The sequence below is a fragment of the Phallusia mammillata genome, chromosome 1 (assembly GCF_965637545.1).
Source record: "Phallusia mammillata chromosome 1, kaPhaMamm4.hap1.1, whole genome shotgun sequence".
NCBI classification, from domain to species: Eukaryota; Metazoa; Chordata; class Ascidiacea; order Phlebobranchia; family Ascidiidae; genus Phallusia; species Phallusia mammillata.
In genome coordinates this window covers 12,130,134-12,151,229 of record NC_137252.1, presented here as the reverse complement: position 1 = coordinate 12,151,229, position 21,096 = coordinate 12,130,134, and the positions used below count along the sequence as shown (strand labels likewise).

General features: G+C 35.7%; 4 protein-coding genes across 6 annotated transcripts in view; 2 read left to right on the top strand and 2 right to left on the bottom strand.

The window, feature by feature from the left end:
• The window catches only part of LOC145220420 (uncharacterized), a 28,491-nt gene extending 26,678 nt beyond the window's left edge, over positions 1 to 1,813 (bottom strand). For both annotated transcript variants that reach the window (XM_080087649.1, XM_080087650.1), the window contains exon 1: positions 1,544 to 1,813. In XM_080087649.1, the coding sequence (XP_079943775.1) occupies positions 1,544 to 1,631 (88 nt within the window). In that variant the 5' untranslated portion in view covers positions 1,632 to 1,813. The remainder of the gene's footprint in view (positions 1 to 1,543) is intronic.
• Positions 1,814 to 4,124: 2,311 nt separating this feature from the next.
• LOC145231413 (uncharacterized) lies at positions 4,125 to 6,966 on the top strand. The gene is made up of 7 exons (XM_080096342.1): positions 4,125 to 4,165; positions 4,388 to 4,457; positions 4,849 to 4,900; positions 5,169 to 5,237; positions 5,532 to 5,636; positions 6,138 to 6,274; positions 6,506 to 6,966. The coding sequence occupies exons 1-7, from the start codon at positions 4,125 to 4,127 to the stop codon at positions 6,767 to 6,769; spliced, it is 738 nt and encodes a 245-aa protein (XP_079952468.1). The 3' UTR covers positions 6,770 to 6,966.
• A 3,770-nt stretch (positions 6,967 to 10,736) lies between these two features.
• Positions 10,737 to 12,872, top strand: LOC145228215 (centriole, cilia and spindle-associated protein-like). The gene is made up of 5 exons (XM_080093224.1): positions 10,737 to 11,001; positions 11,161 to 11,285; positions 11,541 to 11,686; positions 11,882 to 11,992; positions 12,398 to 12,872. The coding sequence occupies exons 1-5, from the start codon at positions 10,799 to 10,801 to the stop codon at positions 12,548 to 12,550; spliced, it is 738 nt and encodes a 245-aa protein (XP_079949350.1). The 5' UTR covers positions 10,737 to 10,798; the 3' UTR covers positions 12,551 to 12,872.
• A 47-nt stretch (positions 12,873 to 12,919) lies between these two features.
• On the bottom strand, positions 12,920 to 20,625 carry LOC145228199 (poly(A) polymerase beta-like). Of its 2 annotated transcripts, XM_080093207.1 has the most exons (18): positions 20,534 to 20,625; positions 19,789 to 20,020; positions 19,422 to 19,613; positions 19,163 to 19,216; positions 18,705 to 18,906; positions 18,361 to 18,499; positions 17,869 to 18,052; positions 17,073 to 17,224; positions 16,873 to 16,995; positions 16,723 to 16,810; positions 16,333 to 16,395; positions 16,133 to 16,228; positions 15,234 to 15,827; positions 14,929 to 15,141; positions 14,507 to 14,620; positions 13,987 to 14,069; positions 13,722 to 13,772; positions 12,920 to 13,555 (listed from the first exon to the last, which is right to left on the bottom strand). In XM_080093207.1, exons 1-17 carry the CDS (start codon positions 20,608 to 20,610, stop codon positions 13,745 to 13,747), a joined length of 2,634 nt encoding a protein of 877 aa, XP_079949333.1. In that variant the 5' UTR covers positions 20,611 to 20,625; the 3' UTR covers positions 12,920 to 13,555; positions 13,722 to 13,744. The 2 variants fall into 2 exon arrangements, with proteins under 2 accessions (XP_079949333.1, XP_079949339.1); XM_080093213.1 differs by lacking the exon at positions 14,929 to 15,141 and having other exon boundaries at positions 20,534 to 20,610.
• Between the last annotated feature and the right edge of the window lie 471 nt (positions 20,626 to 21,096).

Genomic DNA, 21,096 nt, shown 5'->3' with positions numbered 1-21,096 from the left:
CATCATTTTCCACACAATTCAAAAGCCAGATAAAGTCGATGAGCAATATCATTTACAGATTTCAAATGTAAGAAAGCTGCAATGTAAGCACTTAATCCGATAACTCATTTGAATCCAAAACAGATAATTACAAAGTAATCATTTAAAATGCCACTCGCGAGGATTACGAAAGAGGACGCTATTTTACGGATCATGGCCTAGGTCCAAGGTTAACGGAAAAGAGCAATGGCGGATTAGAATCTCCAATTCCGCCATATGCCACGGCTGGGGCGGAACAGCGAAAGACACAGCAACTGGTTTGGCGAGCAAATTTGACTGCAGAAAATCAATTAAGCAGGAACGTTTTAACACCCGCTTGCCGTAAAACAAATTGACAAGCTCCCGCCACGGAGATATAGGAACTTCGGGGCGACGCAAATCAATAAATTAAGCCCGATGCCGGGTGCCTACGCCTATATATCAATATAAGTTCAAATTATTTCGTAATACAAGTAGCTTTTTATTTAGTTTCAAAAATTATTTACATGATTGCACGTCGACAAAGCAAAATGGAAAAGACAGCGGAGACAAAAAGGGGTCAAAAAAACTACCTGTTAGCAAACAGAAACAACTACGACGAAAACATAAATATGAATAATGGATAGGTTGCGAGGTATTTAACAAAACATTTTGACATATTAGGGCGCTTTGAAATTTTATACACACACAGCATATAGTAATATTGGCGTATTTTGTACAGCTTTCGTTCCCAGCGTTGCAAAGTGTTTAAACACGAGATGTTCATTAACAACTCTACACCGCTGCTAACTAAATAGGAGTTCACGTAGCGAGGAAAAAATTGCAGAAAACACTGACAGAATAGGAGGAAAGTAATTTTACTGTTGGCCCAGAAAATCCCTTGCATAAATTATTAAACATCTGTATGCTTACAAATTGATTTTAAACTAAGTCTGACAGACGTTTATACGTAGTTGGTGCTCGCCTTTCGCTGTAGGTTTCTCACACAAATTGTGCCATCAATATATTCCGAATGATAAATTTTGCATTGGGTTTCAAATGCATCACGATCAGAACGATGTTTTGCTCATTTGTTTTGAACAGGCAACTTACGTCACGATTAATAGATTTTATTCGACTCAATGGCTTTTTACTTGTGATTGTTAAAACAAGAAATATTTTGTTAAATGCTTTTAATTTTTGTTGATATGCTCCCTCTTAAACCTTTAAAAACGGGATGACCATATATGGGTACCACCGAACATGTACCGGAACGCCCCGGAGATTTTAAATGTGATTTTTCCAAAAAAACAAATGCAATATAGATTTAGGTGGCATATATGTCCAAGCAGTTCCGGCAACAATTGTAGACAAAAAAATTCCTAAAACACACCTCCTGCAACAAATTAATCCTTTTTTAGTGATATATTACTTCAACTGTCGCCCAGGCTAAGACCTTAGCGACAATTGACCATCGGGGTTCATCGATTACCTGCCAAATAGTGGGAAATCAGTGCCAAAAAAGTGGTAAAACTTCAAGACCTACCTTCAGGACTATTTCGGTTGGCAAAACATACAGATACTGACGTCATAATGATCATTGAGAAAGTGTGGAACATATTACGTTGCGTCATAATGCTTCATGACCGCACCGTTCCAGTGGAATCTTTACTGGTGCATTGTTTGTATCGATAAGATTTCCTTCTGCTGAACGGTCCATTATTTCATTAGGATTGACGCAGCTCAAACCAATGTGCCCGCAAGCAATATTGTGGTTACCCACATTTTAAACCTTGCCTGAAACAATAAGTATTTTCGAAGTTCCATGACGAAATAGACCAGAAAGAAATGCATTAGCATTTTCCATTTTGTATGACTTTTTTCACCTAACTATGGCTGGGGTTTATCACACGCTTGCTAGACGAAAAATGTTATTCAAAAACACGAAATTTCAAACAACAACGATTGACTGCAGAAAGCCACCCGGTAAGTGGTGATTGTTTGGCGCATTTGTCTTTTTTGCCCTGGTCTGTAGCTCAACGTTTTAGTGCAATTGTATTGCTATGTCTTCTTTCACCAAACGAAATAAACTCCAAACATACTTGAGTTAGTTTTCTGAAGACAGATTTATACCCACAAACTTGGATACAAAACAGGCGTCTGCAATGCCAAACCTGCTATCAATACAATTATATGCTGAGAAACTAGCAAAAAATCTTCTGCCAATACATTTCTGTGCTAAGGAGAAAGCAATAAACTTTCGAGACCACACTTTTAAACTGTAAAACTAGCGCAGCTACAACATAACCACAGTGACAAATAAGGGTGGGAGGCCGTTCAACGCAACACCAACAGTCTCTTATCGACAATTTCGTGAAAAAAGGCGAAGCGAACAACAACGTGAGAAAATCAGCAGGACGTTTTTCAGCATGCGCCTGAAGGACAACACGGCGTCTAACTCGTGCTGAATACATTAGTTCATTGTTAAAAAGTAAAAAATCAATCCTACATGCAGATGTGTAACAATGTTCTCTAATTTTTTGCTGATTTTTTAAAACACTAGCCTGACACCGCGTTTTAAGACCAATTGTGCTATTCAAAGTATGATTCCAATAAACGTTTTACCAATCACTTTGCTAGACTGCGCAATTCACACTTCAGAGTTTAAAACGAACTTCAATGCACTAGCACTTATCGAGTAACTGAATTTATAACTTTTCTCTGTTTGAAAACAAACGCACTCTTCCAAACAACTTCGTGGTACAAATCAATCCTTTTTTCATCGTTAAAGCTGGCCCACGAGACCAGGCATTTGCCAGACAATGCGCTTCAAATGACAATAGCGCTGCTCGAGCGTAAACGATTTAATCCTGGATTTGCCCTAAGCAAAGCAAAAGATGCATCATTAGGGTCCATCGGTTCCAAATCCCTGTCATTTAAAATGTTGGTGATTGTTGTTTAATGAGTTTTTGGACTGTGTTTCTTACTATACCTACTGTAATGGCCGTCAGGTATTAAATTCGGAACTCATTTCAGAAACTGTTTTTTGCACATTTTATTTTAGAAAGATGTACTAAGATAAACGTTTTTTTGTGTGTAGAAAATAGTGTTATAGCGTTGAAAACCCGAAAAGCAAAAGTATTCTCAATTTCTCACGGCTACCTTTGCTTTAAAGCCAGCAGGGACTCGATTGTAGGTATTCGACCCGCAGACGGACCGAGGTTTATCTGGCTCTTTTAAAGTTATGAAAACAAATGTTTGAAAGTACGCCTTCGAAACTTTAGGAAAACAAATATACTTTATTACATTTTAAAGCATTTCTATATCTCTGCGAATCATAGGTTTCGAGTTTAGGAAATTTCCTGAATCTGGGCCCCGAAGAAATGTCGCCCAGATTACTTATGTTTAGAGCAATAAAATCGTTGATCTGCTGTGCCCTAATTTTTCATCAGCAGCTTTGTGTTGTCACATTGATAAATTTAAGTTTCAATTACCTTTTATATAGCAGAAACTTATTTTCAATTTAAATGCCAACTTGTCGACCTAACTGTCCGCTGTCGAGTTGCAGAAAAATCAGTTAACAAATTGAATTCTGTCAGTCACAGTATCCTGAATGACCACGTGATCGATTATCGACGCAAATCACACGTGACTTGTTTGTTTAGTTTCAGTGGGCAGCATTCAATTCCGGAACCTTGTCCTTTTCTCTGCTGCTCGTTTGATAAATTAAATGACGACATGTAGAACAATCGATAACCCAGTGTACGTGGAAAATCCGTGTTTATTTTTCAGATATAATAACTGTTATATTAGTGCGACTTTATGAATGTAACTATCGCTTTAATTTAATTCAGTCAGACTTAAACTTGACATGCCTTTAAACGACACCCGAAAGACACGTTTGTTGCGTCGTAAAGTTTTCAAAATAGTTTAGCAGAATTTTTTTTTTGGTGTGCGACATTTTGCAAGTGCTTGACTACGGCCGCAATATTTACATAACTAAGTAAATAGTTCAACAACGCATGTAGAATAGCGTTATCCCAAACACACTTTGTTAAACTGCTAAATTAAATATTATAATTAAATGTCATAAATGAAGGGTGCTAAATACCCGCCTCACGAGCGCAATGAAGAAAACTCATGAATGTAACGGACTGGAAAAGAGAAAGTTTGGTCAACCTTCTAGTTGCGGAAAGCTCCATTTATATCAACGCATTCAATTCTAAGTCATTTACCCAGTTCTATTTAAACTTGTGAGCTAAGGCATCCTGTTTTGACTGTGTTCGCTCTCATTCTCTTTTACACTTTACAGTTTGCAGCACGTAGGTTAGTCGCAAGATGAGAAAATTTTCCTCTTCCAAAATGGTCAAAAAACCATACGCTTTGGCAGCTTTTTTGACCGTGTGTGCGCTGATTTCGGTTGCAACTTTGACGAGGGAGGTGTTGAGAAACTTGAAGAGGTATATGTTTTCTTATTCCTCAAAAAAAAATACCGCGCATAAATCGTGAAGAAGTTTTTCATTGAAACTGATGATGCTGTCAAAGCGAAATATATATGTATACATATCTCAAAATCGTCAGGACGAATGTGCTTTATGAACTTAATTCAATAGACATAGAGTTCATTATAGTCTTCATCCACCAAGCAATGAGCTGGGTGGTTCTATTTTTACGTTTATAGTAAAAGTAGTTTTTTCTAGAATTGAAAAAGATTTTGCCAATTTCAAAGAACAGCAAACAACCTACGAAGCTCAGATAAAACAAAAACACACAATTGAAAAGAGATACCTGTCCGAAAACAACGTCAGTTAAGTTACATTCAGCGTATCGAATTTTGCATTGTATTTTAAGGCGCTGTACTTTCTGCAGAGTGTATGGCCTGCTGGTGAAATCCCGTCAGTTGGTAAGCATTATTAACGCTAAGAATTTGCGCTTGAACTTTAGTGGTGAGCACAAATATATCTCGCAAATATATTTTTAAACACCCATTTACATATCAATCAAATTTACAATCCAATTCTATTGCTTTGATCTTTATTTTAGCCTTTGACTTTGAACACATATATTCGGTAGCTACGTTGAATGGTGTTAAGTTTAATGGGAAGAAAATTTTACATGGTCAACACCTTTAAACCGATTTATGGGTTTCTGCATTTTCTTTACGCATGCAGGTACCACGTATGTCAGGTGGGGAAGAAGAGATTGTCCAATACATGACAGAACTCGACTTGTTTATGAAGGTAAATCTCATTCGCTTAAAAAACAACCGAAATGCTAACCTCGACTAATAAGTGATAACAACACTTTAATGAGATTTACGAATGCAATAAATGGGTCAGTATACACAACCTGCAATGAATTGATCTGAATCCCAGTCTTTATTTGGAAAAAAAGTGTCTGAAATTGGCGTCATAACAAATTTTTGCACACAAAATTACGCATGCTTAATTGAATTACAACGTTGTGATAAGTTTGAAACCGTTTGCCGCCCGAGTTGTTTCGCAGGTCGTAACGATACAAAACTTTATCCTTAGGTTTTGCTGGTGGATCATATTATACTCATGTCGGTGGTGGCTCAGACTTTCTATGCCTACATAGTATTCCGACCTACACATCTAGACATTACAGCGGAAATACCGGTTGGTAATTTAATTGAATGTTTAACATACATAGCTAAAACGCTTCACCATTCGTGCTGGTAAAATTGCTGCATTAATCGTAGTTGTCTGGATTTGAATGAAAAATTATAAATAATGTTTATCAACAACTTTTTGTTTATCAATTTCAATCTGTGCTGACTCTTTAAAGTAATAGAAAAACATTAGATTATATTTCATTCCAAAGCTTATTTTTGGTGAACGTAATGATTATTTTGGAGTTATAAGAGGTGCTTGTTTATAAAGCCTTCAGACCAGCCTTACAGGTTTTGTTGGGGATTTTAAAGGTTTTCGTTGATTTAAATTGTTGTTTTGTTGATACAGTCCTTTAACATAAGAAACCATAGTTGCCCTCGTGTAATTTCCATTGGGCCAATAAAGTCATTTTTGGAATAGTCATTTTTGGGAAATTTTTATTAAAAAAACAAACTTGCCTGATTTATCATTGAACCGCGATATAAAAGCGATTTTAATTTCTTGCAGCAATCGCCAACGTGGTCGGAGTTGAGTATCGCGATTCCTCTTTGGCTGGACTTTTTGACCTTTCGTTAATTGAGGGAAGAACATTGACCTATCAAGGAGTTCCATGTGCAGTTTGTCTTGTTAATGGCAATAATCACGTGAGTAGATTGGGGCTAGAAACAATGGCACACAGCAGCGTACTTCAATTTGCAATTAAGCTTTATATTTTAGATTGACAGGGTAAATATGCAAAAGAAAGCGGATTCGAAAATGTTTTAAAAGCAGTCAAAATTTCCGCTCTTGACAAACCAATATTTTACAACACCTTCTGAATCTGAACCACTGTTTATTTATTTGTTTAGTGTTTAACTTTTGTCAATTGCATTCAGTTGATGATACCAAGTCGTAAGACTTGTCCTGATGGTTGGACGATCGAATACACAGGTTACATAATGACTGGAGGTTACACAGACACGAAACATGCATCCAGTTACATTTGTGTTGATGATACACCACAGGCTATACCAGGAACAAACGGACAACAACACGGTGCTTATCTCTATGTGGCTGAAATACTATGCGGTTATAACGTGCCGTGCGAGCCTTATGTTAACGGAAGGGAAATAACATGCGTTGTGTGTTCGTTATTGTAAACATGCTTTTTTTCTGGGTTTTTCTCTTGCTATGCTGGACTATTAGATATTTACTTCGAGTCTGAAAGTTTTTTGTGCCACTGTAAGCATAAACGAAAAATATATTGTTGTAGCGACTGATCACATTGTTCGCCTAATCCGTAATTGAAGTCCGTCTGTGCACAATAATATCCATAGTGACTTTGTATTAGAACAAGAGTTGAGTTATAGTGATATGGTTTCGTTCGAAACAACATGTATATATATGTACAACTCTCAACGACAAACAGTCAACAAAAGGTGACAACATATGGTATACAGCTGTGTGGAATTAAATGCTTGAGGTGTTGATTGATTTACGTGTCAAATACGTTTGTGTAGATCATAATTCCACATAGGTATCCCCCCTGACAAGTGTTTTCTGTATAATGATTACGATTGGGGTAAATTTGGTAAAAGTTGGACTCTTTACATCACCAAACACATAATCGACCGCCGCCAAACAGTTCTTTCCAATGACCATTGCGCGCTCTTTCGTTCTTAGTCTTTTAAATTGTCCCACGACTTGTACATGCTTCAGTAGTTTCCTTGTTGGTTTACAGAGGTCGACATGATTGTTTGTTTTCTTTTGCGCGGTCATTTCTTCAGCGGTGCTTGCTTGTGTATATTGGTGAATGTTACTCGGTCTTGTCAGGATAAAAAACTTCAAAAACAAAAATATAAACAGCAATATTGCGGCAAACGTATTGTGATAACTATTTAGTGGAGGTGAAGAGTTATGTCAAAAAAATAGTAATCGGGCCAAACAAGAAATTATGTGTGTGTGCGTTGATAACGGTTTGCAAAGTTTTCTACACCCTAATACTAAGCTCAACTCGCTAGCCTTCAGACAGCACGGATTTGTTTGCGAGGAGCTGACGTTCCCTAATGCACGGATTTACAGACCGTGGGATCAGACAGTAAAAAATTAATGAATGCAATACAATATGGCAGCATTGCGATCTGCTCAATATGATTTCCCACATAATCGCAACCTCAGCAAGTCGAGGGTTTCTAAAGATGACATGCCGGCGACTTTCATTGATCGCTCGGTTTGTGCGTTTTGCTCATGAACGGCACATTAAGTAGATTGTTATTCCACCGTATCAAAAACACACATTACATATTTCTCCGTACAAGTTATAGTTTAGTTGACATTTTACATCTAACGTACACTAACAAGTTATCAAAGCTTTAGATTTAGGCAATACGCAATACATTAAACTTTGACATATCTCATATGTGAGGTAGGCGTTAGATCTTAAAAGTGTAAATAAATGTAACATAACACAAAGTTAGGCGTAGCTTGGTAATACAATATTCATCAACATACAAACTTAAGTTTGAGCGTTTTTAACAAACATCATCGTCATCGACGTTGTGGTCCATTCTAGTTTGTCCGCTTATTATGGGACACATATTGTTTTAGTCCATTTTTTTTCCTTTTTCCTTTTTTCTTTTTTTCTTTTTTTCATTTTTTCTTTTTTTCTTTTTTTCTAGTTTTCTTTTTTTCTGTCTAACGCTGGTTTGTAACGCTCGTTTGGTCAAGAAAGAGTGCTTCAAATTTATTCAAATTTGGACATATGTTAGTTAATAATCTGAACTTGATCCTCCAGAAGTTTGACCCCGAATGACCCAGAGGTTCACCCACATGCCCCCGAAACGTAAATGTGTCTAACGCTCGTTTGGTCAAGAAAGACACTGTAGGCAGAAGTCCCAAGAGAGTAACTCACTGGTTTACGATAGCAGGAGGGCTCAGCTTGACGTCAGACAGACGTTTTACAAGACGTCGTTTCGGTGATTAAAAATCAGCTGTTTTTGCACAGCAATGCTATTTCGTTTTATTAAGTTATCACCCACATTTTCAGTTTTGGCAAACGTTTCACACCTATGACGTGATTTAAATCTAATAAGCGTGCTTCGGTTTCGTATATGTCAAGCAAAATTTTGTTAATCAAAATAAAGATGAAAAAAATAAACTTGACTTTTTTGCAAGATAAATGTTTTTACATGCTCGTTGTCAGGTTGGCCGCCGCATGACCACGGGTTACTTAAGGTCAACTAGTAGGTATTACTAACACAGTTGAGAACTTTCTTTCGTCATAACGTAGCGTTTTTTGACAATCAATTTAGAAATCAACTCAAGGCATGTATAAATTAGGTTAAACGGTGTTGTTGAACACTAAGGACGGCGTGCTATTGAAAACGATGTCAAAAGGTCAAACAGTCGTTTGGCGTGTTCACCCTGAGAGGTTACTACAGGTCAATGGTACTCGTTTTGCGAAACAATGTTAAATGAATAACAATTTGTTATGTATACACTTGTAGCAAATTGCTTTTTAATTTAAAGTGTCTGTAACACAACTGTTACAGCATTCTAGAAAAAAATGTGTTCAAAACCCGACCTTGGACGACAATATCTGGGTCAAAGCAAGAGATTAAATTGAAAGTATTTGCTTCGTTCTTTTTTAATGTTTTTGTAATTATATGACAATAATAGTACAAATTTTTTTTATTGTTGGGTTAATGCTTTTTAGAAATTTGTTCTTAAGAATGTAAAAATCACCGCAACATTTGTTTACCGTAAATCCGCACAAACACGCGTGTGGGGACCCAAAATTTTTTGTTTACAAAAACAATCATATGTGTAGATCAAATGATGTGTATAGTACATTTGCAAATATCGTATAGAATATCTAACATGGAAGTATATCAGAAAGCCACCCTTCTAGTTTTTGCTTGTTTTCCATTTCCGTGGCGATTTTTGCTACTTCAGGTCACGTCGCTGCTTGGGTGGTTAAAGTTTCAGAAGGTGTTGCTGGTTCTGATCACGTCGGGGTCACCATGTATGTAGCGACCCCGACGCTTGCTGGATCTGATTCTTTATTGAAGTCCGTCTGTTTCGAAACAACATGTATATATACGTACAACTGTCAACGACAAACAGTCAACAAAAGGTGACAACATATGGTATACAGCTGTGTGGAATTAAATGCTTGTGAGGTGTTGATTATTTAACGTATCAAATACGTTTGTACAGATCATAATTCCACATTGTCGCCCTAATAACATCACGGGTACAGTTTATGACGAAACAAATTTTGTAAATTCGAAGCCAAACGAAACAATTTCAAATTTTAATTGATCGCTATTTGCAACACCATGTGATCACATGTAAACAAGACTAACCCGGGCATCCATGCTATTACTGGTTTATAAGTGTCTTTTATGCTGCCTATAAGTATTCTTTGTCACAATACACAAGACAAAACAATGTTGCGCTGGGTAATTGATCCCACAAAGTCAATTCAACAAGTAGGCAAAAAGCCAGTTTTTTTTTTGTAACCAAGGAAATAGTAAGATCACAACCGCCAAACCCTTTGCAGGGGCGTATGGAACTACGAAAAAGACCATCGCCGATTAATAATTTTAGCCATCTGCGATGGAGAATTTTGTGATTTGAATTTTGAATCAAACATTTTAAAAAGTGACTCAAGTTTATATACCGGTATGTACCGCCGAAAGATTCAATATTAGGCAATATAAACATAATGATTTACACATGAGTACACGTGATCGCTGGTCTGTTTCAAGCGCTTCACCACAGCTAATTAAACAGCATTCAGACTTATGTTTAAAATAATTGTATTGTAAACAATTTGTATTTTGAAAATGCCTCTTGATTAAAGGTTGTACATTTTAATTAAAATATAGGAACATAACATTTCTGTGCCAAAATGCGGTTGTTGCCATGAACAGCTTGAAATAATATTCCGTTCGTAAAGCGAACGACTTCTGCAGTTTTTTCTTAGTATTTGTTTTGTAGGCAATTAAAAGTGATGAAAAATTGCATTTTTTTGTTATAAAAAGAAAGGAATAATATCAAGTATTGTATATGTGATATTTGTTCATTACCAAACTATATTTAATGCGATCGTTTTAAATTCGTTATTTTCCTTGCAGTATAAAGGGCATTAAAATTAAGTTAAAATTAGACATAACTCAGTAAGAATGAAGTTAAGGGTTAGAAAATCAGAATACCAACATGCTTATGCCTCACCCGGTCAGGAATTTTTTGACACAGTTTACAAGGATCAAGTCAATTATCGAATGCAAAGACGTGAAAAAGAGCATGGTCACATGATTTTTAAGTGGGAATCTGAAAGCAGTAGCTCAAGTGATACAACATCAATTGCTGAAGAGGAAACAAAAGAGTAATTGATATTTGTATTTGAAATTTTATGAGGAATTAATTGTAATGTTTTCAATATACCTATATTGGCAACATTGTATTGAAAGTTAAAAACCCTTTTCACATTGTTAACCACTGGCCAACTCTGGAGGTAAATGTTATGTTTGTTTTTTTGTTATAGAGTCAGCGATGTGAAAACAAGTGATCAAGATGTGTTAAAAGAAAGGCTCGATGGTCTCTCAGAAAATGAAGAATGTAAAGAAGAGAAAACCTTTACTGTCGATTCTGCAACTCAAACACCAAAAAGTATTTACCAAGTTTAAAACGTGTTCAGCTGACATGGCAAAAGTTCTTCCTTAACTTTTATTCGACTTTTGCTTTAATAACAGTTTTTGTGTTGTGTTTGAATTTTGCATAATGGTAAGTTTTACTAATTATTTTATTTGTTGCAACCTCAGGAAAAAGTAAACATTCTGGTCCATTATTGCAGCTATTTGACCCCACCATTCATTTGATTACCCCATAAAGATTTGGAGACAATATGGTTTGTGTTTTTTCCAGCCTCAAGGAAATCAACAGCACGATGCCGCAGTCGCTCACAGCCTTCCCCCTGTGACAAACCTCCTTTTGTGAGTTATGGATGGGCAGATGATCAGAAGGAAACTGGACGAAAGCGAACACATAATGTGCATGCACCAAAACAGACAGTAGGTTCATGACTTTTCTTTCTGTTTACTAATGTATTTTTTAAGAAGAATCTTTTCATGCATGATATAAGTTCATCAGATTTGTTAAAGAAACGAAAGAACACCTATTTTGATGCTTGTTACTTATTTGATGGGCTGACTAAAATGATTGAGATATAACCAGTGTTTATTAACAAGCTTTACATCACAAATTAGGTACATGCTGGAGCTCTGCAGCGATTAAACTACAACCAACAAGAAAAGAAGAAACAAAAACAGAAATGCCTTAGTCGGGCTTCATCTGTTCTGTCCAAAGCACTTTTTCAGGTAACAAACTTTACAGTAATATGCATGCAATCAAAAATTGAAAGGGAAAAAATTGGAAATTTTCTCAGAATAACAGGTTTTGTTACTAGGGTTAATGTATTGTTAATTACCCATTCTACAGAATATGGCAGTGCCTGACGAGATCTAAGGCATGCAGGACCACTATGTCCAACCTGCATATCCTCAAAGTTTGCATGCAAGATATATTGTCCTGGGTACAGCACATATGATAAACAGGACCAGGTTTCTGGGGGCAGTCCAAAAAGATTGGTCTGCAAAGTTTGTTTAATAACAACTCGCACATGCAGCTACTATACTCTACAGACTGGTTAACTACACAGAAATGACAAATCATGTCCACAGAGCAAGCAACCTTTACCATTGTTACTAAACTGTCTGTTGCAGAAAAAACAAGCAGAAGCTTCAGTATGGCAAACAGAATACCAGCGATGCTTTTCAAGACAATCAGAGAGACCGGATTCCACAACGTCAACAAAATCAAAGCAATCCAGATTGAGATCATCTCGTAGGTCATGTCGTAAAAATAATGTTTACTAGTTTTTCCCCTTTTGTATTTTACTTGCCAAATTTTTATTAGATGCACTGTTGAAGTTTGTGTAGCATAGATGTAACATACCAATTTCTGATTTTATATTCTGTAATTTTAGTGTCTGTTTTGTTTAAAAGCTAGTGCTGCTAGTACAGTTAACCAATCTATCATTGCAATTGATTTTTGCTGCTAAAGTGAAAATAAAACTGTACTGATTTCATGGAAAATTGTATGTAAATGTGTGAACTTTTGTCATTGAAGGTTGATGTTATTTGTGTTGTTTGTTCTCATGGAAGTATTATTTCAAATAAACTAGTTAAAATACATTGACTATTTTAAACGATGTTATCAGACCTACAAAAGCTTTTGTGAGACCATTTTGGGACAGGGGTTTTTTATTTATTTTTTTTGCGATTTTTTTACGAACCCTGTACAATGTACACATAAAATAACACGAGAGAAGTAGAAAAACAAATAGATGGGTGACATGGAAATCCTGCCAAGGTCAATAATGTAAAATGAAAACAACCTGCAGAAATAAGGGGCGAAAGTTAACAGAGGACACTACCAACTGAAAATAATGAACACACATAATCGTAAAACACAATTTTCTGGATAACCACTTCACTATGTACCAAAGACGCCTGTTTATAATCACACAACATAAAACCAAGTCCTTGCAACAATTCATCTCGGCGTCCTTGCAAAACTTCTTTCTGAAGCAGTCTTCTAATGATCTTGAAGCTAGTTTAGTTCTTGGGGTGTAACAGTTTCCTCCGACATAGGAAATATTCATTGTAAAAATCCACGCCCGCCGTTGAAATATCAAAAAATGTACAAGCGATAATTTGTCAGTAAAACTACATCATCTGTATATACATATGTTGGTACGCCTTGGGTTGTAAGCATACATACCCTGGTACAGGCTCCTACCGTTCTCTTTCTCATTGGCCTGCATAATCCATGAGGATTTTTACCTTGATAAAATCAGTGCCCTTGTGTGACAAAAGTTCCTAAACAACATGGTTGACTAAACTGGTAAACAAAACAATTAAGCACTTCTTAGGTAATAAATTGTTAATTTGGCCATATGAAACAGGCATTTACCAAACCATATCTAAAACTTAAAATAAAAAGTTTCAAAAGTCAGCTCCCTGGTGTAGGTTTCAGACTACTTACCATTCCGTTTCCAGTGAACATTGTCATCTGCGCGGAGGGTTGGAAGCAGCCCTAAAATGAATATCATCAGGCAAAACAAAAATTGGTTACAACAGAAAAACATTTGTTGCCAAAGGTACAAATCAACGTTAATCCACTAAATTTAGGTAGTTTAAAAAATAGTCAAACCAACCTTACCAAAAAAGGTTGTTACAGTTTATGAATATACAAGCATGCTGTTAGATCATTAAATTGAAATGAATTATAACACAGGCAAATATCTAACTTTGCTTTGAATTTAATGTTGTCCTTCAAGCGTGGTACAGTCCGTAGGTTGGAAGTTGGAGAATCGGTGAGTTCCTTTTCTCGCTGCAAAGCAAATGCAGTAAAACTAGTTGATAAAATGAAGAGAAATAGAACACTTAAAAGTAGGACAAGTCCCAATGTACAAGTTTCAAGTCCTTTTGTTCTAACTTTGCATGCAATGGCAACATCTTTTATTTTTGGGTAATCTTTATCAGTTTAAGCGTTATTAAAGTGATGACCAAATTATTTTTGTTACATCACTAGTTTTCAACCCATGGGTCACGACCCCATTGGATCAAACTTTTTTTTTGCCTAAAGTCTTACTTTACGTCTAGTTATTCTAAAAAATTGATGGAAAGTTTTGGTTGAGGGTTGAGAGTAACATTGGCTTGCTAAAGTGGGCTGCTGGATAATAAAGGTTGAAAACCACTGTGTTTTGTTGTGTCAAAGACATATGACTAAATGATATCTGCTGTAAAAAAGCAAATCACAATCCATACTATGCTGCCTATTGTCGAGCTTCGCTCAGGACTGAAAATCTTCTGTGGAACACAATTGATGTCGTTTTGTTGAGGAGAATGTGGCCGTTTCAGAGAACCAGCTTTGTCAAACACCTTCAAAAACATATTGCTTTACACGTTATCATAGCATGATATAAAGATAAGAAACAGCTGCAAGGACTAGGTGGTTTTTGTGTCTATTTTATTTCTAAAATGGTTTTAATGTGATAGCGCTATTATTAAAAATGTGACCATTTTGCAAATATTTTTTACACAGCCAGCAAATTGATCATTGCATTGGTTTAGTGTTTTAAAGGTAGTATTAAAAACCAGTTCCCTAACTTGCTTTTAAATTTAAGCCACACAGACTAAAAATCCTATAAAAAAATTAAGACCATAAGCAAAACAAGCAAAAATCATACTTGGTGTTGGCGAACGGGATAACCCTGAATGTGCATGTTGGTTGTAGGAATGATGCGCTGAGCTACTGGTATTTGAAACTGTGTGGCAATAGGCTGGTACTGTTGATAGGTTGGAGAGATTGGCTGAACTTGTTGACTATATTGTGAAGTCATAACATGGCTGTTTTGGACAGTTGGTATGTGTTGCTGGGAGCGATAAACTACATGTGACATCTGCAATAAGCAAATGGCATTTTAGGTGATGCTTGGTATGATGCTCTTTTGTATTTCTGGTATTGTTATATGATGTTAATGTAAACTGTTACCTGTGTCTGATTTGGTAAATTCGAAATGACAGCAGAGACTGCTTGGCTGTTTCGAGACAACACAGGAATGGTTTGAATATTCATTGGGGTCATGCGGGGACCTCTGTTACTGCTTAAAACAGTGGGTATGGTGGAAAGGTGATCTTGAGGCATTTCATCCACTCCGGGTGGCAAGTCGTCGTTAACGGGATCAAATTTGCTTGCATCAGTCATGCTGATTGTTCGAGTGATGCCATATTCTCCTTTCCCAACTATATCCGTTACTTTACTAGCTACAGTGGCTTCAATCTTTGCTGATTGTGTTACAGGTGGTTTCGGACATGGCTTGCTTGGTGATGTCACCATTGGGGTTTCCGTGGAGACTGTAGATGTCACTGATGCAGTAACATCGGTTTCCACAGACTCACTGGTGGTCGGAACCTCCAGTGGTGGTGTAGGTGTGTTAACCCTTGCTAATTCCGAATCAACTGAGAGCATTGAAACATTGTTCATAGAAGAGTTCGCACTTGGTATGGGTGAATCTGTTCGATTTTGGCTGTCAGTGGAAGGACTGTTCACATGATTTGTCATGTCGGAGTTTGAACTGGATACACTCTGTAGGATAATATTGATAACGTATGACAGCACTGTGTTAAGAAAACATACATTAAACCACTATGTTTCCTGCCATGCCTTGTGCGTTAATCGCCTTAAATTTTGTTTACATTTTGTTTCATATTGTAACATTTCATCTAAAAGTTCAGTTCAGTTTGTATTTTATATAAAAGGTCACTTGAGTTTCTATTTTTTTAAAACGTTTACTTGAGGTGATTGCAACAAACTAATTTAAGACTGCATATATATAAAACAAAGCTGTGTATGTCAGAAAATTAAACCTTATGAAGTTGACTTTCTTTTACCTTTTTTCTACTAGTTTTGCTTGATTTGATTGTAGCAGCAACATGGTCAGGTAGATATGGAGACAAATGATTTCTTCGTGCATATGTCGCTTCCACCTAAAATAGTCACTTGATTGACATGTCAATTGGTTTTAACTAAATGTTAAGTCCAGCTTAGATAAGTGCTAAATCAACATTTTTTTAAATACCCAGACAAGTACCTTCATATCATCTTTGTACACCTTTGAGCTGTGAGCTTGCCGATGTAAAGTATCAGTAAATGCCTTAAAACAAGAAATTTAAATAGGAAAGTATACTGTTGGTGGTATGACTGATTATTGCTCTTCCATCAGTTACGCAACCAAATGTTTGAAAGTCCTATTTAAGACGCATTTATCAGGTAAATGTCACACCAAGAAACACATAGTTCTTATATAGTACAAAACAAAGACATATTTGTAAGGCAACAGACTTACATGTCAGCATTGAATCCAGGTTTTATATCAATATAATGTATTTTTAGGCCAATACCCATTTACAAACATAATTTCTACCATTAACAGTACATTTTGTGTACTTTACATTTACACTCAAAATCATCTACTATATACCTGAATGTCATTGGTAAGATTAATGTCCGTCCGAATAAGATCTTTTACAAATCGTAGGCCAAGAAACCATCGCATCACATTAACATTTCTGGGAAAGCATGAAAAGTGTTTAGCTATTGAACTTGATCATCAATTTTTTTCATGTATTACTTGTTGTTGTTGTCTTTGGTTACTTGAGGATATGAAGTTTGGTTGATGTGGGCAATTAAAATGTAGTCGTTGCGTTCGAGGTAACCCACTAAAATTCGGATTTTTGACTCAACAAGGCCAGTCCTACAAAAATAGGGTAAAGTTAGATTCATCTTTCAATTTACACACACCACATTAGAATAAAAAAATGAAATTCTCACCACATACTGAAGTGTTCGTCGGAACTTGCACTTGCCATGAGTATAATAAAGTGCTTGTATTCATTAAAAAAGTTGGATTTGTCAAACAGCTTTGACCACGATGACTTGTTGTCCTGGATTTCCATTGTTACCCTGTATCCATCAATAAATTCCTGTAAACAATCAAAGGTTTAAAGCACTAAAGAAATCTAATTTTTTACAAGTTTTAAATTTAAGTAGCCTGTACAAAATAGGTAACAAGGAAATAAAACAAAACTATGTTTGCATAACTATATTGCAGTGAACTGATACAGGCGTGACCAACAAATGTAAACCTGTACTTAGAACAATTCTATACAGCAGTGGTTCCCAACCAGTGGTACATGTACTAAAGGCATTTCTGGTGGTACATAAACACCTTTTGATATTTTATTTATTCCATATTTTTGCACACCAATCGCTTACTCTGACTAAAAATAGGTTTTGCCTAAAGCAGTGGGTTGCATATCACTTGCTATGTTGGCGCAAAATTAGGGCATTAATAACATTTTGTTTTATAAAATGTTTTGTCTGAATTTGTTTGCCTCGTATCAATCGGCCAATGAAAATCAGGAAGTCACAAATTGTGCATTAGTGTGTTGAGCTTTTCTTGTACTACATTTTTAGATGCAGTATGTAACAATTGTATGATTGAAAATACTTCTTTCTAAGCACCTTAAGGTGGTACCTGACCACAGAAAGGTTGAAAAACGCTACTATACAGTAAATATATATATATTATATATACATATACTATGTCTGTTTGTGTACTACTTACCCCTTTCATAACAGTGAGGGAGGATCGAGTTACATTGTATGTAGAGTTTTGCTGTGGATAAGCTGGTGTGATGATTGGCATCAAATGCAACCGGTCAGATGGATTATAACGTGGATCCCATACTGGCAGGTTTAAAGTATTGTTTTCATCTGGTTGCTTTAGTAACACTGGTCTTGGCCATTCCCTGTCAATACATGCCAGACCAAGTATGAGAAATTTAAAACGACTTAAATGTGCTAGTTATCTTAGTTTAAAACTAACACACAAAATCCTTGCTTTGAATTGTGTTTTACATAAAACAACTCTTCTTTTTGTCATAGATATATAAAGCATAAAACAATGAGTGATGTAGAAAAATAGTTTTATGTACCATGTTAACACACTATTAATCTTAATAATTAGGGCCTGACATCGTAATAACTAGTGGTGTATAATAAGCAAAATATTCGCTAAGCATAAACACTGTTATTTTGCATTAAACATGTTTCTTACCATTGTGAAAAGACCCAGAAAAATCGGTGAATTAAAGTGCTTGAAACTGCATTAGGATATAACTGACAGGTCCTTGCCACTAACATAGCCCATGACACTCCACCAAGATATCCCAACATATTGCTGTATATTCCTTTATCTGTAAAACAACATGTAAATAGATAAGAAAGGAGATAGACAAAATGCCTTTTCAAATGTTTTCATTATGTTCTGTATAATATTCATAGCAGTGGTCTTTATTTATTACTATAAGTACTATTAGTACATTGCAAAAAAAAACTTTTTACACAAAACAGACACTTTTTTTATGAAAATAATTCTTTTCAAAGCATATTTTCACCCACTTTTTGCCCATAATTTGATTGCTCTCAATGTGAGGCGGAAATTATCAATATTTGGGACAAGATGGAGAATTTCATCGGTCACACGACAACCATTTAAACTTCTAATGCATCTAATGTCGAGATTCTTCAGGAGACTGTCATCCCTGAGGTCTTGATCCTCGGGAATAACTTGAAGAGCAAGACGGGAAAAGAGGATATCCATCTACACAGATAACCAATCAAATAAAATGCTTGATTTTTTGACATGATATTTTGTAAAGTATATAATATACATTTTCAGCACAGTTAATATGGAGTGCTATTAAATTTTTTTCTTTTCCCAAGCAAACAAAATTTTGTTTAAACCAATATTTAAGAAGTGAATACCAGATGCCATTCAAAGTTTAACCATAAAATCATTTAGTCCTATTGGTTCTGAAATAAATGTATACGTTCTGTATGCAGCAAATATTATATACCTCAACTCCATCAAATTGAAGTTTGATGACAGGAACGAAAGCTTCTTCAATTGCCTAAAAAATAAATCAAAAGAATTATATATATGTTTATTATTCTCATCAAGTTTTTACTCACCCCACAGTAGGATAAACATAAATTTATAACTAGGATCAGTCCTAATGAATTCTTGCCCACAGTAATTTGGTCTTAAACTTAATACTTTTCTTGGGACATTGAGCATTACTAGTTTAAAAACTTACTTCAAAAATGTCCACATACCTTTAAGTCTGTTACCTCCTTTCGTTCTTTCAGCATGTTATAAAATGTTGAAAAGAAGTCACTTCGATTGACATGTCTGGGTACCACACATAGTGTATCAATGTCAGCACCCCTTGCACACACTCCAAGTCGGTATGATCCAAATGTGTAAAGTTTTCCACCGACAGTGTCAATTAAAGTTTTGGGCAATTTCTAAAACAACAGGAGTTTGAACAAGTTAAAGATAAGAATCACTTATATTAGTTTTATCAACAGGTTTTAAATTACCAATTCCTACACAAGATCTTGCAATCAAGTTGTAAAAATCATTCAACATTTTTAAAACTTATTTAACAACACCATAGAAAGTTTAAAAAAATACACATACCCTTTCTTCACTGACTTTTGACACAAATTTTTTAACAAGTTCATTAACTTTGCTCAGGACATTTAGTCTTGCTTGCAATTCTTCTTCTTTTTCAAAAACACCAAATGGTTCAACTGTTTCAATAAGTTTCTGGGTTAGAAGCTTATCCTTCTGTGTGGGACCAGCAAGACTGATGGGTGACGTTATTCCATATGTTTTAGTTTGCTGTTCCATTACTATCAATAAAAAGTTTCTGCAAAAACAAGTGAATGTCCAAATCAAGGTTTTACAAAATTTAATCAAAGTTTCACCCAAAAAGTTTAGATATCTAAATCATCTGACCTGTGAAAGAAAGCTTTCAAAAGAAACCCATTTTAATCTTTTTTGTAGAATTAAGTTATACTTATTTAAGTTTAGGATTAAGTTTATAGGCTCATTGACTCGGTAGAAGAAAATAATGACTCACACGGTTAGGCATATATAACAATATTTAATTGAAAATATAAACAAATCAGTGAAATAATATGTTCCCAATTTAGAATGAAACTGGGTCTTATTGTACAACCCTAATTTACAGGTACAAAGACTTCGTTTTAAAACTACAAAGAAACATAACTGAAATTATGTACAAATAAAATATTTGCAACACTTTTCGGTTTAAACTCCGGACACAGTTCAATCAGTGTTATATAAACGCTTATGTGGCTAAAAATGCACTTTTTATGTAACAAATTAAATACAATTAGAGAATAGACAACTAACAAACCGCCCTTTCTTCCATCGTGGTGGGAAATAACTTGGATTAAACTTTTCATTTATCCGGACCATCTCAGGCCAAAACATACGAGTCCACAGAAACAGCTGCGTTTATTTTAGATTAGAAAAAAACAAGTTCTTTTAACTGAAAAACTCTTTCAAAGTGCCTTAATAATGCCCATCGTCCAATCGTTTAAATTTCAAAAAATACTTCCCCTGTATAAGAGTCAACAGAGATTCATTGCGCAAAACTAAGCTGTTTTATTTCGTTGCAATGCATCCCGAAATAGTCTTCATATGTCAAAAAGATGTTCCACCTAACGCTCTTTGCGGTAGTCCACTAGCCTACTCCACTCAGTTCCATTCTTCACTGTTATTTTAACCTTGATTTATCTTACCACCATTCTTTCGGCGATTTTATCTGCTTGCGAAATTAGGATCTGGTTTATAAAGCAGGGCTACTCAAATGGCGGAGCGCGGACCACATCCGGACCTTTGAGGGTTGGATGTGGACCTCGACGGTCTTTTTATTTCGGCTACATACACTATGGTATTTAATCATTGAAATGTATA